The sequence below is a fragment of the Bos grunniens genome, chromosome 22 (assembly GCF_055505025.1).
Source record: "Bos grunniens cultivar Pamir isolate PY7600 chromosome 22, Bosgru_T2T1.0, whole genome shotgun sequence".
NCBI classification, from domain to species: Eukaryota; Metazoa; Chordata; class Mammalia; order Artiodactyla; family Bovidae; genus Bos; species Bos grunniens.
Window position 1 is genome coordinate 33,338,848 of NC_141186.1, and position 27,233 is coordinate 33,366,080.

The 27,233-nt window shown below is 38.4% G+C and overlaps 1 protein-coding gene across 4 annotated transcripts in view; it reads right to left on the reverse strand.

The window, feature by feature from the left end:
- Nucleotides 1-27,233, reverse strand: part of TAFA1 (TAFA chemokine like family member 1) — a 601,276-nt gene that overhangs the window by 97,820 nt on the left and 476,223 nt on the right. For all 4 annotated transcript variants that reach the window (XM_086366905.1, XM_086366908.1, XM_086366907.1 and 1 more), the window contains exon 4: nucleotides 3,505-3,629. In XM_086366905.1, coding sequence (XP_086223031.1) covers nucleotides 3,505-3,629 — 125 coding nt within the window. The remainder of the gene's footprint in view (nucleotides 1-3,504; nucleotides 3,630-27,233) is intronic.

Sequence of the window (27,233 nt, forward strand, 5' to 3'; positions counted from 1 at the left end):
TTCCTCCATCAGTTTACAGAAGAGAGATAAACCAATGGGTAGCCACAACCATAGGAAAAAAATCTCTAGTCAATATTTGGGCAGGTTAGTCTTGCTACAAACTACCTACAAAGCAATGTAATAATAAAAATTGAAGCCATGATCAAGTAGGAACAGGGGTAAAATTTAGCCAAATTACGTTTTTCATATAACAGTTTAAAGAAAAGGGATAAACTAATGGATATCTAAAATCATAGAAAGAAAATCTCTAGTCAATATTTAGGTAGTTTAGTCTTGCTCCAAATTCCTAACAAAGCAATTTGATAAAACAACTGAAGCTATGATCAAGCAGGAACAGTGTTAAAGTTTAGCCAAGAAACTTCACCCAGATGCACCAAGCTTCTTCTCAGAAGGCATCTATTTTACTGTGCCCATGCCATGTTTTTGGAGCACCTCTCAAGTGTAATTACTTTCTCTCCATGGTGTGGCATTCAGGAAGTTTCCTCTTTCCCTATGATTTATTCTGCCAAGTCTCCTGAAAGGGAAGCCTCTGCTTGATTCCACTTACCTTCTCTCCTTCTTTCTGAGTTTTATTGTCACCCAGATCCAATTTCCCCAAGATTTTCCTTCAGAGTGTGGCCTGTTACCCTGGCTAGTCTATATTCTGTGGTGTCTGGTGGGTTAAATGAAACACTGAATTTCTACTCTCTACCTTCCTTGAAAAATGAGCATCCTAAAAATTTAAATTAGGGCATACTTTAAACCATCTTTTGTTTATCGACATTTCAAAAAATGCTGAGAATTTTGGCTTAGTATGATTAGTTGGGAAGTTACTCACGTAATAGGGAGTTTATATGGAAAAAAAAATGTAGGGAGAAAAACTGAAGTCCCAGGAATCTTTCCTGCAAATTTCTTTACACTGAAGCTCCTTTTAAAAAATAAGTTTGCAGGAAATTCACAGTTGCCATTAGCAATCTGAGTATGTTTCTTCAGTTTTCTGCTTTTGTTTTTTTCTTAAAGAACTCTTTGAACCAATCTTACCCATAAAACAAAAAGAGGTGATTTTTTTATTCTTCTTTTCACTTTAATAATGTCTTTTTTACCCTAAAGATTACTTTTTAAAGAACAATGAAAACATATGATTCCTAATTAAAATACATCTGTGACTTAAACTTCTAAAAGTTAAGTTGCTAGAGTCAACATTTGAAGTGTGTAGGCATATTTATACTCTGATGGGAAAAAACACACAAGGCATAACTAGAAAAATTCATATAAAACCTATTTTTTAGAGCGTATGATCTAAGGACTGGTGTTAGCCATTTATATGGGATGGAGTGCCTGTATATATCATTTGGACTTAACTTGTGGCTTTTGTGTTTAAAAGTGTTTATTTCATCATGAATTTCTTTGTAAAGAAGGGGGAAGAAAATATGTCAATTGCAATGTTTGGGTTTTCGTAAGGTCTGAAACATTCAGCTTTTTCTATTGCCTTCTTTTTCCTTCTCTAAAGAGAGACTTGAGAATTCTTAGTTGGCTGACGTGCCACACACATGGCTATAGAGGACTCTCTTATTTCCTTGCCTGAAACAGATACACACACCAGAAACAGGTGCATCTTCTGCTTTTAAACTGCCTGTAAGGGTGATTTATTTCTCTTATACTGTTCAACTATTTGGATTGCGTTCAACCCACCTTGTGGCAGAGCGAACACAGTGCGTGCTTGACTCTATTACCATTATCAGATTCCACACCATACTTTGGTGATTCAGAAGAATGTCTAGGATGTATTACTGCAAGCATGATGGTTTTAAAATATACTCCATGAAAGCCAAATAAAAGAAAGTGACATGGGTCACAAATAAGCAGCACTAACGATTTCTCTCTTTTGTTTTATTTTCTGTCAGCCAAAGAGTCTTCTCATTGGTACTCTTGGAATTTTACATATCTAAATTCTGAAATATTTTGACTTGTGTTATTGTTCTTTAAGGAGTTTTAAGTCTGAAGGTACTATGAGAACAAGGATTACCATCAATATAGGGTGATTGGTTATCACTGGAATAGGGAATGGAGATTTGGCAGAGAGTATGTCAACAACATGTTCAAAACAATGGCTACTGATTTCCAACCATACTGGATAAAATCCAGAGTAGCTTAAAACTAACTTGCAAGGGTATCTTCAAATTATCTGGTAAAATCATCTTCATGAAAAATGTAACCAAAGGGAAACCAAAAATCCATACTCCAGACCAGCTAATTAAGATGACTTCTGGAGTAAGTAGCACAAACTAGGTTCAGTTTTAAACACTCTCTTCTGTAGATGTTTCATTGGAATGAAATACAATATTCCAGATTGACTTCTTGGCACCTTCAATTTGTAGGTTAACAAGATAGGATGGTTTCGACAAGCCTTCTGGCTGCAAGCCAGGGAGGTAGAGCCATTTACTAGCTAATGTGGTCAGTATAGGCAACCAAACTAGAAAAACAGAGTCTTCACTTATAAAAAGTTTCATAAAGTGTTATGTTTTCTGCATCATAAAAATCCAAGAACCAATTTTATTTTTTGAAAGGAAAATTCTGAGAAGAAAGACCAGGTTAAGACTCATGATTTAGGGGCTGGAATCAGATATGCCCTTTGAAATTCAGATCATTCTTTTGGAAACTTACAAGTTCAACACATTGGAATTTTAACTAGTGGAGCTTGCTTTAAAAACTACCCAATACTTGCAACATATACACAGATAGCAGGGCTGATATTCTCATGGTTCATGTACGTATTACCATACTGACTTAAAATACAAATAGACTTTTGTACTAATAGACTTTTGTATAGTGAATAGTTACCATCTTGCATACCCTAAAGAACCCCCCTCGGTACCCCCATTAAAACTTTCAAACTTTCTTATCAACCAGTAACTACAGAGTCAACAACTGGCCTAGACTGGCCTCTCTAACCTGTTCCAGCCTCATGACACCAGTTCTGATGGGCTGGGTAGCCTGATACACATCATTACATATTTTGAAGCCAATTCCTGCTTCAACCACACAAAGCAAAGAACAATTATTCACATCAGAGAAACCTTTCATTTCCCTAAAAGAGCATCAAAAATTCCTTTAAACAACCTTTAGAAAATGGCAGTACTTAAATGCAGAACTTTTTAGAAAACCATCTGGATGAATTAGGCAAGATCCTTATTTTATTATCTATTCTGAGCACCAAAGATGTCCAATGCATTATCCAAATACCCGCCTCACTGCCCCTCTTCCCTTTGGCGATGGCAGCCTAGCTTTGTTTATGAGTCCATAACAGAAACACTAAACTGCTCAGGATGGAGAAGTCAAGTTCAATCTCTAACTTCTCTTTGATGGATGGACACTGATCTGAACCATCAAAAATAGTTTCTGCTGGGGAAAAGGCTTCTTTCTCTCTTGTTCGAAGCTTCTCTGGGTGTTCTTTATACAACACAAAGGCAAACAGTACAGTCTGTAACATGCATGAGACATTTCCAAAAAAAGAAAACAACTTACTCTTGTGGTCTTGATTTTATTGCCTGTAGCACACATCCATCCAGAATTATCAGGGAGTGTCTTACACTCTTCTCCTTCTAGACAAGGCTCCATCTCACACCACCATTTCCCGATCACAATGGAGGCTGTGCAAAGACAGGAAACAAGTTTGTTTGCAATTCATCCAATCTGGGCATGAGACTGTGTCCTTCTATAGATGTTAATGTTCTATGAGATGCATTAGGTCCTTTTGAACCTTTCATGATTGGGTAAGAACACTATTAAGAAGAGTAAGATTTTAACTTAAAACATCTTAAAATGCAAATACAATGATGCTGTCTGGTTTCATCAAGCTACATTTTGTCCAGAATCTCCTTGTATGATGAAAATACGAAGAATGGCGACATTCACTTTTTAGAGAAACTTCTGTGTTAGTTTTGTAGATCAAGGATTTGGTACTTTCTTTTCAGTGTGAGGGACAAAAGGACTAAATGTTCTTTAGAATGACTGACTGAGCTGTTCTTTTTCAGAAAGGCCAGTTTATTCACCCCCAGCATTAGGGTTTATCTCCCAGCCTAGGGTCTTTGAGAATTTCAAAGGCCTACTGAAAAAAGAAAAAAAAAAAAATTGATGGAAAGTACAAAAGAAAGCCTGAGAAATTAAAACCAACAGTGATAATAAAGGAAACTATTTGTTTACAGTCAAAAGTATATTCGATGTGAGCTTTCACTGTGTTTCCTTTCAATGTGTTTGAGGGGATATGAGTGGAAATTTAAAACCTGAGCCTCTGATAAAACAGCTCTACTTTTTAGGGTGACACCAAGGATGACCACATTAGGAAGCTGGCGACGAATTTAGTGGCTGGATTTATAGCACACTTTTTTGGATAATGAGATTTTATAAAACTAAAGACTGGATTCACTCAGTACAAATTAAGCAGCCCCAGAGCTTTAATATCTTGAGTGAAAATGATTTCTGCATAAGCATTGGTTGTTTCTGAGGATCCTCAGGGCATTGGCTTTTTTATTTTTATTTTTTTATCAAATTCACCTGGCTTTTTCATGAAAAATCCTTAACATATCTGTGAGTGTTTCTTTTGTGATACTTTCCAAATGGCTGTCTTTACACTGAACTGGAACTCTAGGTCTTTATAAAAAAAAAAAAAATAGAGTCACTTTTCAATCCCTCACATTCCCACGTTGTCTCTACCATGATGTTTTGTCTCAAAACAACAAAGAACCCACAGGACATCTCTTGATATCACAGGGCATTAATGTTAAAATGAAATGGAGTTCATGGTATAGGGAAGCAGGAGCATATTAAAATTCTCTATCCATCCAGCGTATATGAGAGAGATCAGACTGCTACCTCAGAAGCAGAATGGCTTAAACATCCAGACATTTATCTGCATTTAAGTTTCCCTCTTCCACATTTTTCTTATTTCACACTTCCTCTCCTTTAGAATTCAGTCTTCCTCAAACTTCCCTTTGAAAAACAATTATTCTGCAGGATTATATATGCAAAATCATATCTTCTCTATTTTATGGTCAATTTAAAGATTTTTTTTCCCAAGGGTAACTTTGCCTACATTTGATATATACCTTACATGTAGACGGACTTCCCTGGTGGCTCAGATAGTAAAGTGTCTGTCTACAATGCAGGAGACCCGGGTTCAATCCCTGGGTTGGGAAGATCCCCTGGAGAAGGAAATGGCAATCCACTCTAGTACTATTGCCTAGAAAATCCCATGGACAGAGGAGCCTGGTATGCTACAGTCCATGGGGTTGCAAAGAGTCAGACACAACTGAGCAACTTCACTTTACATGTAGACTAGACCAAATCACAGAAAACACAACTCTATTGGATAGAGCAAGCAGAGGAAGTAAAATCTTGCGTATTGTTCTATCCATATGCAAAACAATGTGATATTTTTGAAAAACTTGGACTAAAAACAGGAAACACAAATCCTCTACAGCAAGAGTCTCCAGCCTCTGGACTATGGACCTGCTTCACCTTCAGATAAGCAGTGGCGTTACATTGGAAATAAAGTTCACAAAGGGCTTCCCAGGTGGCTCAGATGGTAAAGTACCTGTCTGCAATGCAGGAGAATCAGGTTCAATCCCTTGGTTGGGAACATCCCCTGGAGAAGGGAATGGCAACCCACTCCAATATTCTTACCCAGAGAATTCCATGGACAGAGGAGCCTGGCGGGCTACAGTCCATAGGGTGGCAAAGAGTCAGACACGACTGAGCGACTAACACAAAGGGCACAGCAAATGTAATGCTCTTGAATCATCCTGAGAGATTCCCCCACACCCAGTCTGTGGAAAAACTGTCTTCCACTAAATCAGTCCCAGGTACCAAAATGGTGGGGATCACTATTCTAGAGTGTCCAAAACGACTATGAACACTTTGAATAATTTTCTTTTTAATAGTAGGATTCAGCATCAGGATATGGAGTAGAAGAAGAATCTTGTTATGAATTAAGAGGCCTTATTTGTATGAACAAATAGGTTGACAATACTAAACAGAGAAGCATATATTTTGGAAGCAAGAAAAGCATATGTAGTGTTAAGGGGAATAAAACCACATGGCAAAGCTTTCAGGAACGTAAGATACAAGTCAGTGTTTGGCAGTGCTTCTTGAGAGCTTCCAGGTTGAGGCTCCCTTCTGGCTAGAGTTCGGTCACACACAAGCCAATGACACTTGCCACGCTTGTCCCCTTAAAGCCCACCTAATATTTCAGTATTGTGCCCTGCATCTCAACCATCAAGAACAGAGACCCTATGATCTTTGCTCGGAGGGGAAACTGCCTTTCCCAAAGGTCTTAGATTTAGCATTTGTCCCCCTCCATTCACAGAGGCTCACAGATAATGAACAACTGCTGGTAAGGTCAGCCGTTAGTATCTTTGCCTCTTTCTAAAGGACCCCATTCTGTCTTCTTCAGACTGCTCTTTGCCCTCTCACAGCTGACCTACTTTGTTGCAAGCTAACAAAGCAGCTTCTCCCCTTTCTCTCAAGCATTAATATCTCCCGAATGAACATGTAGGCTGTAGGAAAAGGAATGCACCTCAAATCCTGAGTATCACTTTTAATTCAAGTTTATAAAGACCCACCAGCATGGAGGGAAAGAGAAAAAGCTTTTTTAAGAATAAAAATGTCCCAGATCTGCCGATGGTCTTGAAAAATTCGTATTACAGTTGCTTCTTCTACATGGAGTTTGATGATTTGGTATTCCCTCCGGCTTTTTATAATCTAGTTCATTTTTCCAGGATTGCTTTTCTTAAGATGCTATTAGACCTGTGTTGTTTCTGCTTTGTGCATTACACAGTCATTTTAATACCTATTATTTTATGGCCTAGGTCAAAATATAGTTTCTCGTCCCCCCACCTTTTTTTCTGAACTCACATTTCCTGAAATATCTTTTAAAAAATTCACAAAGAAAGGATTTAAAAATTGCCTTCTCTTCTCCCAATTTGGAAGCTACTGAAAACCTTCTGAATATTGGACAAGGAATGAACAATTGGATTTAATAAAATGAGCTAATATTAATGCTAGTTAGTTGTTTTTAATAATTTTTATTACAGAGATAAGTATAATAATAAAACTGTAAATATAAATAATTCTAAGATAACTTGCATTATAATGGTCAGTTCAATAATACAAGTGATAACTGACATTTCTGAACACTTCTTGTGTGTCTCTCTGTTAGATACTTTTAAATGTATTATTTCAGTCTTCAAAGCAATCTTACGAAGTAGATATCATGAGACTGTTTGTTTTTTTAGATTAAAAAAAATAAAGCCCAGAAAGGTTAAGTAACTTTCCTGAGTTTACACAGGTAGAGAAGTTCAGAAATTTACACAAGAATTCAGGCCTGCTTGACCACAAAAACCCATGATTTGCACCATGATAGTGCTAGCTTATTTTAGTTGTGAGTTTAAAAATCATAGTTCTCTAAGAAAAACATGTATTGACTTATGAATGGATGAATGAATTCTTTCTGCTGTATTATTATTGAAAATAAATTCTGTATCAACCTGAACACTTGCAGAAAACAAAAACATTCAGTTTTTTTGCAAAATTAACTTAAAAAATAATTTGGGAAGGAACAGTTGATCACACTTGTTTTTTCCTAGTCTCAGCTACATGTTGCTTCATTTGTCATAGCATTTTAAGAGAAATTCCCACTAGTGAACACTTTGTGAATCCATAAGAAACATATGAGGTAGATGCCTAACTGCTCTAAGAACTTTTCTCTCTTAGAACTGAATTAAATATCAGCTGCAAAACCCAACTCTCTCTTATCTGTGGTGATTATGAAAAAGAACCTTAAAAGTCCCTTTTAACCCTGGGATTCTGAGATTCTATGAAAGTGCCATGTTCAGGAAAATATCTGATCTTCAACTTTTTCAAGAATGTTCATCTATCCTTGAGAGATTCTTAAAATCACTTAGGCCACTTTAATCATGAGTCTTGATTTTGCCCTTATACCAGGTCCTATTGCTATCAAGCAGAAGAGAGACTATAAAAGGAGAGTGAATCCATCTTTTGGTGATCAATTGTAAATGGAGCAGAAATCCCGTTTTTTTATTTTTTGGGTTGTCGTTCACTGTGAGGAACTTCCCCATGAAAATAGAATGGGATATAATAATCAATGGGTTTAATATATATTTTAAAAAATACTGTCTAAGAATTGTCCTTTTTAAAAATCATTTCAGTAGATATGTTTGAGTTGTGGTTCAGCAAATATTTATTGGGTACTTTGCCTAGTCAAAGCTCCCTGATTTGCTGAGAGTAATAAAATAATGAACATGACATTGTCCCTACCCTAAGAGCCCACAGCTTAGCTCAGGGTTTTTCAATATGAACACTATTAGCATTTTAGCATGAATTATGGTAAAGAAAAATAAATGAACAAAAAGTGTTCCTCCAGTAGTAAATATTATAATGTACTAGAACAGCAGCCTCACGATTGGGAGGAGGAAAATAGAAACTCTTAGTAAGGTTGTAGAAGTTTCTTAAAGCAAGGAGCCTGAGCTTAAAAAAAATTGTTTTGTCATTAACTTATTTTTTAAGGAAAGGTAAATCATTGAATATTCTTGATTTTCCAAGCAAAGGGAGGACCTATTTATAGGGGTGACTGGGGGAAGATGAATTTGGCAGTGATATGCAAGATGCAAGAAGGAAGAAGCAAGCACCTGAAATGCCAGGTAAGCACAGCTGCATTCAGACAGAGAAGCGACAGGTCTTGATTTTTGGATGCCTGCTCTAGAATCGTGAAGTATGGTAGAGCGGAAAGTGATGTTAGGAACAAGTGGGGGAAACACAGTTGCCAGTATCTCAACCGTGTTAATTGTAATCCTAACCACACTGGACACTAATTATTAACTTATCAGCTCATGTGCCAGGGGCTTCCCTGGTGGCACAAGGGTAAAGAATTCGCCTGCCAAACAGGAGACCTGGGTTTGATTCCTGGATTCGGAAGGTCGCTTGGGGAAAGAAATGGCAACCCATTCCAGTTTTCTTGCCTGGGAAATCCCATAGACAGAGGAGCCTGGCAGGCTACAGTCCATGGGGTCGCAAAGAGTAGGGCATGACTTAGTAACTCAACAGTGACAGCAAACAGTTCATATGCATGCATACTCCCTCTACTCACTAAGTAGTGAATTCCTTGAGGGCACAGATCATATTACATTCATCTTTGAATGGCATACAGTAGCTTAAGACAGGTTCATTCACTCATAAGTGAATGAATAAAACAATGAAACAATAAAGAGAAAGAAAAAATAGTGACTATTTCAAAGGATTGTGAGGTTCACATGAGAAATTCATCCCAAGCACTTAGTATTGTCTAGCATTCAGCAAATGTTTAATAAATATTAGCTATCATTATCATCAGCATCATTTTAGTACTCAAAAGAATAAAATCATTCCCAAAGAGAAAAGGCAGTTCTTCACAAAGTTAGCAACTACACCATTGTTCTTCAATATTATGCTAAACTCTCAGCTTGCTTCTATGAGAGTTTGAGCATAAATTAAATGATTGAACATATGATTGCATTCATGTTCCCAGAAGTAGGTTATAAGTACATCAATCATGACAAATTTCCAGGCTCATTTTTGTGCAACATGTCACACAATTTAAAGCAATGGCTGGGACTCCATTAGAAGAATGGGACAGCTCTCCAGCCTCCATTTTTGCACAGGTTGTTGGAACAGCTGTTACGAGGCTCTTCTTCAAAAGACCTGCAGTGACTCCCTGTTTGTGATTGTCTTTATCAAAGGAAACAGAAAATTAAAGGCACTGAATACCATTGTCTGTTGATATTCTGAGCTCCCTCTTTCCTGTAAGCTCACATTTAAGAACTGGATCCAGTTTGGAGGGATTGGGGAATGGTTAAGACTCTAAACTCTTGGGTATGTGATAGAGAGACTCAGGTTTGAACCTTAACTCCATCACTTATTGGTAGAATGGCTTCTGAAAGTTCTTTGGTTCAAGTCTCAGGTTCCTGAGTTATAAATGGAGTTAATAAAAATCACCACTGTAATTGTGAATTTTAGATGAAATAAGATACTTAGCATAATACCTAATAAGCTTAAAGCTCAACACAGGGAAAATTATTACTATTATTTATCCATGTGTTCTAGCCAGCTATGTATGCATTCATGCAATTGTCTTTACAGAGAATGAGTGCCTTTTTTAATGGAAGTTTATCCCAGTTTTGTGAGACATATATTTTCTTTTTTACTGTACTGATTAGACTGTACTACTTTATAGGACCTATAATATATTTCAGAGACATATACAGAATTAATAGCTGATGATAGAATTGATAAGCATTACTTCTCTTCTACTAATTCTATTCTAGTGCTTTTCAAACTGAGGCAGTTTTATCCTGGTGAGGGTAGAGGTGAGGATGTGGATTATGAAATGGGCCATACTTAAAGCCACAAGATAAATGTGGTACAGTCTCCTCGAGTAATAGTTTTCCTTGAACGTATTTGAAGAAAAAAGTTATCTTTTATTCATTTGAAAACTATTCATTAAGTATTGTGCTGGACATAAAAGAGACATGGTTTTTACCCCAAAGTGGCACACAATCTCTTGTGGGAGATATACACTGTATGTAATGATGGGGTAACATGTGTTTACAAACTGTGATATGTAGAAAAATACTATGTGCTTTAAGGGAAACTAAACTGATCTGATTTAGAGTGTCAGCATGACGGCAGGAAAGAAGTCCTCACTGAGGAGGTAATCTAACCACCAAGTAATCACCAAAGTATCTTCATTCGGAAGCAAATAAATACATTTCTTATGAGGTAAAAGGTTAACTTTACCTGAATTATAAGATAAAACACAAAAAAGTATTGTACTTGTCATGGGCTGTCTTATCAGGATGCAGGGTATCATCTCCACTGCTTTAGGGGGGAAAAAAAAAGGCTGTCTGCTTGGTAAGAGAATTCTCAGACCCTTTGCCAGTTTAAGGGAGCACTCCTAATTCCTGCCAGCAGTAATATCCTTCTTTGTGGTCTGGACACCAGGACTGGAGTCTCTGGTTTATTTTGTGCTTTTAATACATGACAACTCTCTTCACACATCCACTTATAATTCAAACACTGGATGCTAGTCTTGCTTTCCTTAAACTGATGCTTTTATTTTTGAGTTTAATTCATATATATATATATTGAATTTATGTAAGTACATAATTTAAAATATATGGTTAAGAAAGAACACAAAGTATCAGTTATTAGACAAAAAATCCTGTACATTTCTCATATTCTCAAATTTAACATTTTATGTTAAAGACTAACTCTGAAGTTTACAGTAAATAGGAAGTGAAATCTTGTTGTTCTTATTTTTTCCAACCGTAGAAAACTTTACATTTTCCCCTCCTTAATTTTAAAAGTAATAAATATTCTTTTCTAGAATTCAAAGCATACAGATAATTAGAAAAAGGAACATAAACCTAATTGCATTAGGCAGAGATAAATTGCTCCATTTGGGTATGTTTTTCCTAGAATTTCCCTCTGAGTATTCATGACATAGCATCCAAAATGATCTTTAAAAATGCAAATAATTTCCTATCATTCATCTCTTTAATCCAACAGTCCCCATTATAGAGAATAAATCCTAAACTCCTTACAATGGCTTTCAAAGATCCACATCACTTGCCCCCTCCTATCTCCCAACCCACATTTTCCACCATCCCTATCTCCACCCATCTCCCCCCATTTTGTTACCATCTCTCTCCCCCTTTAGCTTTTTTGCACACCTGTAAAGCTCTCTTTTTTTTATTTGGCTACCCACCTGTCTGGGCTATGTTTTCCCAGAATTGACATCCTTGTTGCTGCTGTTGCTAAGTCGCTTTATTCGTGTCCGACTCTGTGAGACCCCATAGACGGCAGCCCACCAGGCTCCTCTGTCCCTGGGATTCTCCAGGCAAGAATATTGGAGTGGGTTGCCATTTCCTTCTCCAATGCATGCATGCATGCTAAGTCGCTTCAGTCATGTCTGACTGTGTGCGACCCCATGGACAGCAGCCCACCAGGCTCCTCTATCCATGGAATTCTCCAGACAAGAATACTGGAGTGGGTTGCCATTCCTTCTCCAGAATTGACATTGCTGCTGCTGCTGTAAGTCGCTTCAGTTGAGTCTGACTCTGTGCGACCATATAAACGGCAGCTCACCAGGCTCCCCCGTCCCTGGGATTCTCCAGGCAAGAACACTGGAGTAGGTTGCCATTTCCTTCTCCAATGCATGAAAGTGAAAGGTGAAAGTGAAGTCACTAAGTTGTGTCTGACTCTTAGCAACCCCATGGACTGCAGCCTAGCAGGTTCCTCCGTCCATGGGAGTTTCCAGGCAAGAGTACTGGAGTGGGTTGCCATTTTCTTCTCCATCTCCTATCCCCTATTATTGGAAAGTCGTCTTTTTTGGGGGGGGGGAGTTGGTTGCTATTAGAAAGGATGCTTATATGAATGACCTTGCACATACATCTTTGCAACGTATTTATTTCTCTAGCATGAAATCCAAGGAGCAGAATTTCTGAGTCAAAAGGTTAAAAAAAAAAAATGTCTGGTGCTTGGGCTTCCCTGGTGGCTAAGATGGTAAAGAGTCTGCCTGAAGTGCAGGAGACTCGAGTTTGATCCCTAGGTCAGGAAGATCCCCTGGAGAGGAAGTGGCAACTCATTTCCAGTATTCTTGACTGGAAAATCTGATGGACAGAGGAGCCTGGCAGGCTACAGTCCATGGGGTCTCAAAGAGGTGGACATGACCAAGTGATTTCACTTTGGTGCTTGTGATATTTATATCATCAATGAGTCCTTCAGAAACTTGATACTAACTGGTATTTCCCACCGAAAGTACCCATTTCTCTGCACAGCTACACCAATACTTGTTTGCATTGCTAATGATTTCAGTGAATTGTGGATTTTGTTTGTCTTTTGAGGGGTAACAAGTTACAGGAACATGTTGCTTACCTAGCGAGCCTAGTTAACTGCCAACTTTCATAGTCCAACTTGACTATCAAAAGAGTGACCTAATACAATAATAAGGTCTCAATTTATTTGTGAATAATTCCTCCTTGAAGAAATCTGACTGAGAGCGCTGTCACAGAATAAAGAGAGAATGGCATAGTGAAGGCACTAAGCCCCAAACAAAACCAAAACCACTACGTTGGAGTCCTTAGTGTGCTCTGATATCTCCTGGAGGTCTCCAGTGGATAGTATGTGGCTACTGCACATGGATCGCTCAGGCTTAGCCAACCTGGTGTGGAAAATCTTGCTATTTCTGAAAGAACAAGCACTTATGCTGTCCTTCTGAAATTCTGTGTCCCTATGGATTGTAAATTCAATCCGTTTACATTCATGGCAATAAATGGGGAAAGGGGTTAACACTGATGTGGGTATAAAGAGGAACTCCACAACGGTTCTGCATTTTAAATCAAAGGGGAAATCAGATTTTAAAATGATATTTACAAGCAACTTTCAAGACACTTATACATCTGTATACTTTTGGATGCTAGCTCTCTGTTCTTACAATGTAGGAAACTGCTCCTTGGAGGGATATTTTTATTTCTCAATTTGAAAAGGTAACTTTAAAGGTTATTATTAGATTATATAATATAGTTTATTTTCTAGACTGGCTACAGATTTAATAGAATCAAATAATATTAGTTAAGTACCATTTTTTCCTTTTCATAGGTAAGGTAATCACTTTTACAGTTATTGACATACAAAACTATCACTTTGGTTGGTTCCAGGTTATAAGCAATCTCAAATATTAAATTACTCTCAGAAAATTCTTGGCATCAAGATCCTTTGCAAAACCAGTGCCTGCTATCTGAGCTGTAATGGGAAAGTTGCACACTGATCGTAAGGTCTTTCATTTTAATTTTGCTCCCACTAGAGAAGATTGATATAAATAAAATTTAAATAGAAGACATATTTCAGATGCCAGCAGTAGAAAAGACTTTGTCAGCCTAATGAAAAGGTATCAATTTTCTCGATTTTATTCAATAAACTGTGAGTCATTTTCTAAATGGATTAGATTAAAGGCAAGTTCAAACTCCCAGTGAGATGTTCTTGGCACTGAGGGAGACTTCAAACAAGGGAGAGAGAACAGGACACCCGGAACCTCTTAGGCCTCTTCAGATCTTTGCAAATTGACAGTAAGCTGGAGAGAAGTGTCTCAAACATGACTTTACCTATTGCCTTAGAAGCCAAATCCTGGGGAATTGAATGGGAAACATTGTTTCTCTTATTTCTTTAGGATGTTATGTGTGGTTGGTCAAAGTACAACTGAGAGCATGGAAATATGGGGAGGACTGAAGCTGAGCCCCGAAGAATTGATGCTTTTGAACTGTGGTGTTGGAGAAGACTCTTGAGAGTCCCATGGACTGCAAGGAGATCCAACCAGTCCATCCTAAAGGAGATAGGTCCTGGGTGTTCATTGGAAGGACTGATGTTGAAGCTGAAGCTCCAATACTTAGGCCACCTGATGCGAAGAGCTGACTCATTGGAAAAGACCCTGATGCCAGGAAAGGTCAAGGGCAGGAGGAGAAGGGGACGACAGAGGATGAGATGGCTGGATGGCATCACCAACTCGATGGACATGAGTTTGAGTGAATTCCGGGAGTTGGTGATGGACAGGGAGGCCTGGCGTGCTGTGACTCATGGGGTAGCAAAGAGCTGGACACGACTGAGCAGCTGAGCTGAGCTGAAGCTTGGATGAAGAGCCTATGGCAGTCAGTGCTTTATACGCCTGTCTCATAAATGTTTGATAAAATAAGACAAAAACACACTGTGATGCTACCATGCTCACACAGTCTCTGGGGAAGACTTTGATGCCTTCTGATTTATTATAATTAATTTAATTTCAGAAAACATAACCCAACTTTCACGTGAGGATGAGATGTGTAAACCCTGATCACAGAGTGCTCTTGAATCTAATTTTATTTGTGTGTATGTGTTTGAAATGGCAAAATATTTTGATAACTGGTTATCTTTATAATTCAGCAAGAACTGTGCAGTATCTTTTTGGCATATGTCTTCACTCACCAATCCCTTGAGAAATGCAAAATAACAATTGGTGCTTTCTTTATGTTTTCTTATACAATGCCCTACAACTAGAATGGTCAATTTGGTGGAATTGTTGTGATAGTTTGGAAAAGTTCAGCTTCATTTATCAGAAAATAGCTATAGACTATATGTTCTATGCTTATCATCATTCAATATAGGCAGTCTGAGTGACATAAAAGTGATGTCAAAGCTTTACGATGAGTTTAAGGTAGATGAGCAAATGAAAAATGATATAAGGTCCTTATTTTTAAATACCTAATGCCTAAATATCAAACAAATTTATTTAAACAACCAGAATTAGCCTTTAGAAATTACTACATATATGGGTAAATTCACAACATTGACAGTTTGCAGCTTTTCATGTTCATGATGATAGTAAAAGGAAGGCTAGAAAATCAAAGAAAGCCAGCAATATAAATGTTGCAATGTTTTCGATGCAACCAGCTGCAAAAAGGTCAGAATGATAGTTCTACTGCCTCAAGCCACACATCCTTACTCTTCATGCTAAATTGAAAACCTCTGCTGCTAAGTCACTTCAGTCATGTCTGACTCTGTGCAACCCCATAGACGGCAGCCACTAGGCTTCTCTGTCCCTGGGATTCTCCAGGCAAGAACAGTGGAGTGGGTTGCCATTTCCTTCTCCAATGCATGAAAGTGGAAAGTGAAAGTGAAGTCGCTCAGTCGTTCTCGACTCTTAGTGACCCCATGGACTGCAGCCTACCAGGGTCCTCTGTCCATGGGATTTCCTAGGCAAGAGTACTGGAGTGGGTTGCCATTGCCTTCTCCATGAAAACCTCTGCTGCTGCTGCTAAGTCGCTTCAGTCCTGTCCGACTCTGTGCGACTCCATAGATGGCAGACCACCAGGCTCCTCCGTGCCTGGGATTCTCCAGGCAAGAACACTGTAGTAGGTTGCCATTTCCTTCTCCAATGCATGAAAGTGAAAAGCGAAAGTGAAGTCCCTCAGCTGTGTCCGATTTGTAGCGACCCCATGGACTGCAGCCTACCAGGCTCCTCCGTCCATGGGATTTTCCAGGCAAGAGTACTGGAGCGGGTTGCCACTGCCTTCTCTGTGAAAACCTCTATGTTTACCTAAATTGGAAGCAGGAGGTAACGTGTTCCTAAAATTCAACAGCAATACCTAGAAGCCAGAAAAGTACTTCTCCATCTGAGGGCTACAGACCTCGGAGGAGGTGGGGACGACTGTGGTTACCATGGTGGTTTGTAGAGTCTTCTTGAATTTAGTAATTTTGACTGATTTTTATTTTTTGTATTTACTATTTCTTTATGTCAGGTGGTACTACCTTTTCATTTTGATTGTGGAAATGGCTGCACAGTCTTCCTCTTCTTCTGTGTCCACCCTTTAAAATGTGACTTCACCTCTCCTTGCATCGGGAAGTGAATGAAGTCTATTTCCTCACTCCTTTTGTCTGGGTTTGGCCACGTGCTTTGTTTGCCTAATTAGAAGTTAGCAAACACTACAGGAAGATCGAAAATACTTTTGCTTGCTTGGGGCTTGCTGCCCTCTGGAATGCTGAGCTGACCATGATGAAAGGTCATGTGAGCTGAGAAAAGCTCTCCGATCTGATGCCCTCCTGGAGTAATTAGCCTGCCGACCATCAGACTGTGGCTGAGGCCATCCTAGACCCCAGTTCTACAAAGTTCAGTGCTAGCCTGCTCCTTACCTGCCCCCTCATCTGCCACTTCCTGTCTTGAATATTTAAATGACAGCTGCAACTTCAGTGGCTCTCACCAAGGAACGTTCAGGAAAATGGCTGCAAGGCTGGCACTTATGTCATTAAATCAACATCAACAATCCAAGCCTCTGGACTTCTTGTTATCCGAGAAAAATCAATTCCTATTACTCCAGATATTACAGTCGGGGATTCTGTTACTTGCCAGCTAATACAATCCTAAGTAAAACTGAAGGTATTTAATAAATATCTGGACTGCCTGAATGAATGAATGAATGCAGATACTTGTGCCTAGGCCAGATCCTGCCATTTCTATCCACCTACTAAATATTCACGATCGTCAAAGAGTGACCTTTTATTTGGCATTCAGATTCAGAAATTCAATTGACATATAGACAGTCCTGAGAGTGGTTTTCTGTCCTCATTGTGTGTGTCTCCAATTTGCATGCACAGTCACACCTTCCTTCACAACTCACCAGATGTGGAAGATATCAAACTAGCATAGCTGTATGTAAATTAGGCATTTTCCCAGAGCAATTCAGTGTCAGTGGTAATGTTGAATTTTCTTAATTACAATCCAGATATGCTCACAATGGAGTAATACTAACTGTTATGGTCTAGAGAAGCTAAATTCAATTTTGCTAAACTATTAAGATTCATTTCGATGTACTATTTGAGCAAGAAAAGGAACACATATAGAAACTGCTCTCATGGCGAAGTATTTTCTGAGGCTGGCTGGAGCAAAGAAAGAAATTGGGAAAGGACTGAAAATCAGCCATCAAAAGAAAGAGAGAAACAAAGCAACAAAAGCAAGGGCTTCTAGTATTTATTTATTGTTGATTTAAAATCATTTTCCATTCTACCTGTAGCAGGCTGAAATGGATCTCTACCTGAGTCCCAGCCAGTAGGAGAGAGTTTGAAAATTTATTTGAATTGATGTGATTTGGGGAGAAGACAGGCTTAAGGAATTTTTTTCTAATGCTCTGAGTTTATAAGTTGGCTTGAGTCTCAAGTACCAAGCTCAAACACCATTTTCATTTCAATTTCTGAGATGACAACTTTTCTCAAAGAAAAAAATTATCACTGTAACAACAGGGCTTAATGTAAAATTCTGAGTAAAGGTGTACTGCTTTCTGTTATCGGAGAAGGCAATGGCACCCCACTCCAATACTCTTGCCTGGAAAATCCCATGGATGGAGGATCCTGGTGGGCTGCAGTCCATGGGGTTGCTAAGAGTTGGACATGACTGAGCGACTTCACTTTCACTTTTCACATTCATACATTGGAGAAGGAAATGGCAACCCACTCCAGTGTTCTTATCCGGAGAATCCCAGGGACAGGGAAGCCTGGTGGGCTACCGTCTGTGGGGTCACACAGAGTCAGACACGACTGAAGTGACTTAGCAGCAGCAGCAGCTTTCTGTTATACGATTTTGTTGGGTCATAAGAGCCCCTTTCTATAAGAAGGAATATACTGAAATTACCTCCTTTCAATTGTAAGTCTTATTTTGCAAACTTTCTTGAACAATGTCTCCCCTCAATGCAGAGAGTTAAAGCACGTCCAGTACGTAAATCCACAAAACACACTCATCCTAAGATCAATTCATTTCTGAAATGCATCAGCCTAGAGCATAGTTGATATAAAACCACTAGGCAATAATCTGGAATCTTTTAATTGGCCATTTCCTTGGTCTTGTGCAGTTTAGACCAAGAAGCTTAACATCTTGAAACATATAGGCACAAGTAGACATATCAACTTGCAACATATAGACACATCAACTTATACTATTTGGGAGCTGAGAAGTATTACTGACATTTTAGAGAGGAGGAAATGGAATCAAAGGAGGGTTAGGTAACTTGCCCATGTTCACACTGTTAGTAAGGGGAAGAATTGTGAATTAGCTGAAGCAACCTTCTCCAGAGCCAATGGAAGGCTTGGGAAAGTGCTGCCTGATGTAAATGTGGAAGGATGAATAGTAATTTGCAATGTAAACAAAGTAGAGATGGATACTTTCAGTGGAGGTAAAGCTGTGCACAACCCAGAATTGTTGTCTAGAAAGCTGTACTTCGGGAACTATTGGTGATTCAGAATTTCTGGAGCAAAATATATGTGTGTGTTTGTGAGGAAGCCAAGAAGGTGAGAAGCTGGGTGTGTTCTAGGTACTGAGGAATTTGATCAAGGTCTTCTTAATTAAATCAGCTTTATAAAATGCTAATGCTGTGGCAAATCAAAGATTCCAAGAGAATGATGGAAAGAATCGTTTTTGATCTGGAGCAAGTTTTCTTTGATCTTGAGTGGTACTGTTTCTCTGTCAGATGAATTTCTTCTCCAGGGCCACGGTTCCACATTTGGAAAGTGTATTTTAGTAGATGGAACTGGGGATGAATTCATTCATTTGGCAGAAGCAAGTAGTCTGTCCTCACCGAGTACTTCCTTCAGTTCAGATCTCCATCGGGGTAGCCTGTAGGATATCTGCTCAGCATCTCTATCACGCCTCCAATTGGAGGTCATGTGACCACAGGCCTCGGCATCTTTCCCTGTACCCAGGCTGCAAACCCAACTAGAGATCCTTGGTTTATAGACAAGAATTCAGGACAAAAGAAACAGCAGGAGGCCATGACCCAAATAGAGAGCTCTCTATCTGAGTTTTAAGCCGTAGGTTACCACTTTTAGGAAATGTTTCTTTTACTGAAGTGAATTTATATGAAAAGGGACCTTTATTTCCTTGCTGTATGTGGTAGACTAGTAGCATTGTTCTCATATCAAAAATATAAACATAACCCTCACCCAAACAAGGTTACTATATCTAGTTAGATACTGCTGCCCTCCTAAACTGATGTCTTTGGTCTGTTTTAAAAAAAGAAAATTGATAATGAGCAGATTTTAGAGAGGTATTAAAGACACAATAGTAGTACCTGATTGAGTTCTTCAAGACATCAGACTGACAGAAAGAAACTGAAAAAAAAGTATTAATTACTCTGCATTCATTATTATTTAGTATCCTATTATTACCTAAAACGATCTCATTTACCACCAGGGGTATGACCCCTGCATACTGACCAGAATGAAATAATCTCTTTTATTGCTTCTTCAAGAAGCAGGAGGGAGAAAGAGCTAATGCTATCCTTAGATGTCTTACACTATCCTGATCGCTTTCAATCCAAGACCACTTTTATTTAGATGGCATTCAAGAACCAGACACATTAATGAGAGATGAATAAATGAAACTGTAAGCTATGGAAGAGCTGCAACATTACTAGCATAAGTTTTTCAGCTGGCATTCACATTAAAATATGTATCAACCAAGGCTAACATTTCTTGAAGGACAGCTCCCTTTCAGCCCTGGCTCCATGATGAAAAGTGCCAGGCTGAGAAGCCATCGGTCTGGTACTTTAAGATGCATTTATCTAATGGCTGAATTTGGAAGACAGCTTCCAGCACCTGAATGTCCAGGAAAAAAATAGTAATCAATCAAGTTTTATTAGTGATGACCAATAAAAAAGAAAAGCTAAATTCAGCCCTAAAATTTCATTATTACGATGGGTTGAGTGACCTCCAATATTCCTTAAGAGACCGATGGCCTTGGATGCTCAGGATTCTGAGAGAAATGAATTTTGAAGATGAAATAGGAAATAGTATGTCACTGCAAAGATGCATAGAATCTCTCTCTCCAGTGAACAGAGACCAACCTGCATCTGCATTTATTGATCAAACTGAACAATGTGAATTGGATTTTGAGAAGTAATGGCTGATGTAGCCTGTAAACAATGCTTGGTTTCTACCAAGCATTGAGACTCCCTAGGCTACTATCTCCTATGCCACTCTCAAAGGGAGGGCTAATTTCATAAGAAGCTCACATCTACGGCTGAAGAGGTTTCATTGGGAAAGAAAGTGAGGGGGATAACATTTGCTGAGCAAATCTTAAGTACTTTATAGAGTATTTCAGCTAATGCTTGCAGCAATTCTGGAAAAGCTATTATTATCCACATTTTATAGGAAGGTAAGGTTCAGATTTTAAGTAAACAGCCCAACTTGTGGATGGCACAAGTTAGGGTAAAAACTCAGGCTGAGTCCTAACTTCTTATGCATTTTTAAAATTCCAGAATGCCTGTTGGAAGCACAGGTTTGGTGATACCAGCGTCAATTTGTAACATAGCTGTTGTTTTCACACACCTAGCATCTGTTTCTTTGTCTACTGGCAACAAGATACTAATTTTCCTCTGTGGAACTACTCTCCTTACAATGTTAGTCTGATGTTTTAGGTAAATCTGATCCCACGCTATGGAAATAGAGGTGGCACATGACCAGGTTTGTCCAATCATATCACTGTATCTCTCTGCAGGTTAGACTGTTGCAGAAAATTAGAAAAATAGCTACTCCTCTCTTTGAGATCAATTGGGGTTTCCCTGGTGGCTTAGCTGGTAAAGAATCGGCTGCAATGTGGGAGACCTAGGTTTGATCCTTGGGTAGGGAAGATCCCCTGGAGAAGAGAACAGCTACCCACCCCAGTATTCTGGCCTGGAGAATTCCATAGACTGTATAGCCCACGGGGTCGCAAAGAGTCGGACATGACCAAGCACTTTCACTCTTTGAGAATTAAAGTATTGTTGCCTTTCTGCTGAACCTAGATGGCCCTAGTAACTTGCCTGACCAAACAAATGCAGCAGAAACGGCATTCTGGGATTTCTTATGGTGGGTCCTGAAAACCCTTGTAGCTTCTATCTGTTCTTGGAATCCTCTGTCTGGGAGTCCTGGATCATCTTGTTAGAAGTTCAGCTACCCTGAAACTACCGTTTTGGAAAAGGGCATAGACACTATGTTGATAATCCCAGATGAACCCATCCTTCCATCCACCCACTTTAAGCCAAGGTAAATGAGCCATTTTGGACCAGATCTGTCCAGTCTAGTCACCAGCTAAATACCATGCAGTAACCTCTGTCAATGTCATAACTGAAGAATCAACCTGCTGACACATTCAGATTACTGACAAATAAAATCATAGGATGTAATAAAAAATTATTGTTTTAAGCCAGTAAGTTGTGGGGTTATGATGCAACATTAAAGACTAGAACAATCTCTTTGGCCACAATGATTGGTTTGGGGATGGGTTGCAACCTGAGTCAATGAATGACATTCATTCCAGGAGTTCTGTTAATTCTATTGGGAAAAAGAACTCTCCTTTCATTGCTTGGTGGTGATTAGGTAAGAGACAAAACTGGGACTACTGGTAGCATTTTTATTACTACTGGTGCACAGCTTGTTTGAGACTAAGGCCAACGGAGAAGCAACAGGAGAAGGATAGAGAGAGGGAGGGAGTGATGTCTGAAGATAATCATAGCCTTGGCCTCTTATTTCACAGCAAAATAAACTTTTTGTTTAAATCAAATGAAATCTGTTTCTTCCAACTGAAGAAGCTTCTACCAAGGAAAGCTATGTTAATGGGATAAAGGTGAGATGGAAAGAAAGAATGCAAACAAGGGAAAGAAGGACCACTTGAAATTAACATCAAGTCACAGTTTCAGAAGTGGAGGAATACAAAGAAAAAGGCAACTTAAGGACACATCTAAAAATAATTTTTCCAGGCCTATATAGGAGGGCTTTTAGCTCAGAGGCCATTCTGATCTTTCTAATTGTACTTCTAAATATAAAAGTACAGATGCATATTGTGATTAAAAGGAAATGGGGAAAAAATAAACAAGCATGATGGTTAAAACCATTAGCTTATGTCTCAGTGGGTAAGTTACTTTGATGACCTGAGGTCTATTTTCCTGGTCTGTAAAATGGGAATAATAACTGTCCTGCTTCCTTCACAGAATTTTTAATTAAACTCTGTTTAATTAAACAGAGTTAGTGCTTTTGGAGGCAACTGGAAATAGGCAAGTAAAGTTGTTTAGAGCTCACAGTTTAGGGGAGGACTTATTTGGCTGTATTGGTCTTTATGAAATAGACGTGTGTCAGCAGGAAAGACAGGTCTGTCTTCTGAAAATGAAAGTTGCTCAGTTGTGTCCGACTCTTTGTGACCCCACGGACTATACAGCCCATGGAATTCTCTAGGCCAGAATACTGGAATGGGTAGCCTTCCCCTTCTTCAGGTGATCTTCCCAACCTAGGATCAAACCCAGGTCTCCTGCATTACAGGTGGATTTTTTACAAGCTGAGCCACAAGCTGACTCCCGAAGTTAATGCTAAAAATGTCCTATGCCAATACAGTCAAATACAGTATCCACTGGCCATGTGTGACTGTTTACATGTACATTAATTACAATTAAATGCAATTAAAATTTAACCTCTCAACTTCACTAGGCACATTTCAAGGGCTTAAGGGCTATATATGACTATGACAAAGGAGGCAAGAATATACAATGGAGAAAAGACAAGTCTCTTCAATAAGTGGCACTGGGCAGTGTGGAATAGAATATTCGCATCACTATAGACACTTCTATTGGATAGCACTGGCCTACTATACCTGACATTCAATCAGCCCAGCATCTACCAGCCATCACATGGCGTACATTCATCTACTGTCACCAGCAGCACCCTGCCACTTCTGCTCTGAGCTCCACATCCTTTTCATGCCTTATGCTCGCCACTCTGGAGGCACTTGTGAACTCATGTAAAGTGGACTGAAGTCCTAAGAAGACCTGAATTCTAGTCCAATATCTAATACCGATGTAGGTGACAACTTCAGCTGATCATGTTATGTCATTAAATCTCAGATTCCCATTTGTAAAGTGGGTATAGCACTCACTTCACACAGTTGTTGAAATTGCACAAGGGAGCCTATGTGTTTTGAAAATGTACAAAAATCAAGATTAACAAAGTTCTTAAAAAGTTAATTTTTTTCCTCAAGAGAAATTTTTCAAGATCTAATTTTATAACATATAAATAACAACACAGTCAAGATCATTTGCTCTGATATCAGATAAAATAATTATTTATTTTAAATTTGCTTTAAATCCCATTTTAGCCACTCACAAGTTGTATAATCTTGCACAAGTTTTTAAGCACTTTTAATTCCATCTTTCTCATAAAATTGAAGGCAAGAACCTACTTAATACTTAACTATTTAATACTGATGCTGTGCTGATTAAGTGAGATAACATGAATTAAGAATTGTAACTGACACACAGAATGGATTAAAAAGTATCAGCTGACCCTTCCTGTCCTAATGCCTCCCAGGCCATTGCAAGGCTTTCAGTCATTACATAGATACAACGACTGTAGGAGTGTATCTGGACTTCTGATGGTGGGTAAAGAAAATTATAGAGAGCTAATGATCCTACTAATTTTTTAAAAGTGTATTTTCTTAAGGTAGTTGCTCATTGTGCTTAATCCTGATAAAATAGTCTTTACTTTTAAAAGTTAATGAATGATTTTTAAAAAAATTAATTTTATTTATTGAAATATAGTTGATTAACAATGCTGTCTTAATTCCTGCTGTACAGCAAAGTGCTTCAGTTATATATATATATATATATAAAATTTTCCATTATGGTTTTTCAGAGGATAATGAGTATGGTTCCTTATGCTATAGAGTAGGATCTTGCTGTTTATCCATTCTCTATACGGATAATTTGCATCTGCTAATTTGAAAGTCCCAGCCCATCCCTCCCCTGCCTCCCTCCCTCTTGGCAATCACGAGCCTATTTATTCTCTGTGTGTGAGCCTGTTTCATAGATACATTTATCTGTGTCATAGTTTAGATTCTACGTATAAGCGATACCATATGGTATTTGTCTTTCTCCGCCTGGCTTGCTTTACTTAGTCTGATAATCTCTAGGTCCATCCATGTTGCTGCAAATGGCATTATTTCAATGAAAGATGTTTTTTTAAGGAGTTTTTTTTTTTTTTCAAAGTCCTTCATTTCTATACTGTGGGAAATAAATCTATGTCTGCTACATGATGAAAGAAATAGAGTGAACTTTGTAAACAAATCAATAGGTCACAAGCCCTGTGGCAGCAAGTGAAATGGTTGAAACTTTAACTGTGGAGTCAGGGAAACCTAGATTTACATAACCTGCTTTAAGTTATATGACTTCTGAAAACCTTGGTATCCTCTTTCATCTAATAGGGATAATCATAGTGTTCCTACCTCAGAGAGTTGTGTGAGTGATTAAATGTTAAACAGTTGATACAGGAGTTTAGAAGAAGTCCTGCCATATATCAGTGCAATCATGCATTGTGCTTAGACACTCAGTCATGTCTGACTTTTTGCGATCCCATGGACAGTAGCCCACCAGTCTTTTCTGTCCATGGGATTCTCCTGGCAACAATACTGGAGTAGGCTGCCATTTCCTCCTACAGAGGCTCTTTCCAACCCAGGGATAGAATCCGAGTCTCAAGTTTCCTGCATTAAGTCCCATATAAGCACAATGTATGTTGTTAATGATGATGATGGTTACTATCATTGCTTATATTACCCAGAACCATTCCTGGCACATATTTGGTTTTAATTTGAATAGTTAAGTATATTGAGAGTTATAGTAAAGCTAGATAAATTATTTTAGTAAATTAAGTTTATCTATGGTAACTAATACTACCATGAAAAAGTAAAAAAATTATGAATCTAGGGAATATTAATCCATATTTAAATAATAATATTCTTGAAAAATTTTGAAATAATGATTTTTTATAATATAATTCTTAATATCTATTTTCTTAGAGTAATTAAGAGAGTTCTTAGAATCACTTTATAGGATAAAAACTCATGATATTTGCCCAGATCCCGCACTCTTGCCTCTGTTCCATTTCTTTAATTTTATTGTTTTGATATAAGGAAAATGGGTTCCTTTTCTAGCATATTTTTAATCAACTTCTAGAGGAAATAAGTAATTTCAACTTGACTGTTGGTAGAAATATACGATTAGAAACCTTGCAAAACTATGAAGATAATTATGTTAATAACATTTATGACAACTGCATTTTCTAATAGTATTATTTTCACATTTGTTTCCATACTATTACTTCATGTTTAAATTTATTATAGCAAGAGGCTGAGCCTTATTTCCATATTTATTGCTACCCAGATATTTATACTATATGTTTATTTAAGAAACAGCAATGGGTGCAATCTTCAATGTGGAAAGCAAGTGAAATATGATTGCAAAAAATCTAATGAGTTTTTTCCCCTTTCAGGGGCAAGGAAATGGCACAGTGGAGAGATGCATTTGCAATTGAGTCTTCTTAATATACGCTCTGGAAAATCAATACGATAGATACCTGACCTTTTTCTTGTTCTTTGGAATAAGCAAGAACACACTAAAATCAAAAGGTGTAAAATCCTAAGGATTGCAATGAGCTCATTTACATCAGGGAGCAAATTTCTATTTACCTGATAGCCAAAGAAGAATAATACCTTGTCGATTCTTCCCCTTTACTCTTTCGTAGAGCTCAATAAATCTGTCACTTTCCTGCATTTTTATTTTTGTTTTATTCATATTTTCTCTTTACTATGTAAAATGATACAGTGGAAAGAACATTGAATTGGGTGTCAAAATTCCCCAGCGTAAGTCTACATTCTGTTGGTAATTAACTATGTCACCTTGTTTGACTTACTCAACTTTTTGAGTTTTCATTTCTTTATCCTAAGAAAAGAGTGAACTCTGAACTTTAGACACAGCATAAAATCTGGTAGTATCACATGGTAGTATTACACAGATGCCCTGAGACACAAAAGTGGGACATGCAGTGGTGCATGTGGTCAATCATGGGTGATTCTCTGGGTTAACAAGGAAGCTACTTTCCAGGAGACAGAGGATTAAACTGCTTTCGCTTCAAAATCCTTGACTTTTTGAGCAGAGGAAAACTATCAAAAAGGACTGTGTGTGTGTGTGTGTGTGTGTGTAAGCAATCACTTTATCACCTGAAAGCCTCCTCCACCAGGAATAGCGCAAAGCACTGGGGATACAGGGATGTCCAAGGCACTGTCTGCTTTCTTCCTTTGAGTTCCTCCAAGTCTAATGGGAGATAGTCAGGTTGAGGGGCAATTGCAGTTTAGTGTAATAAGTTCTACAGCAGAGTAAGCACAGGTGAAGGGCACCAGACTCAGCCTTGGAGGGTGATCAAGGAAGATGTCTGTTAGGAAACAGCGATGCAAAGGAGGAAAGGATGGAGCACTGGAGGCAGAGGGATCATCTTTATAAATGTCTGAACATGAGAGGAAGCATGAAGCAAGGAGGTGGGAACAGATCATTAAGGATCTTATAAGACATGACAATGGCATTAGATTTTATCCTGGCTTGATGGGGAATCAAAGTTACATACAATGTGGGTTTTCCACTGGAGTCCAGAAAGGACATAAACTAGTTATAATAACCCTCTGAAGCCAGGCACCTCACAGCCCAGTTGGCACTTCAATTGAGCCTGGTAAGACACTGAGCAGAAGATGTAGCTACGAACTCCAGACATACTGAAACTATGGGTTAATAAACACTTGTTAAGTTGCTAGATTTGTAATTTGTTATGCAGAAGTATAA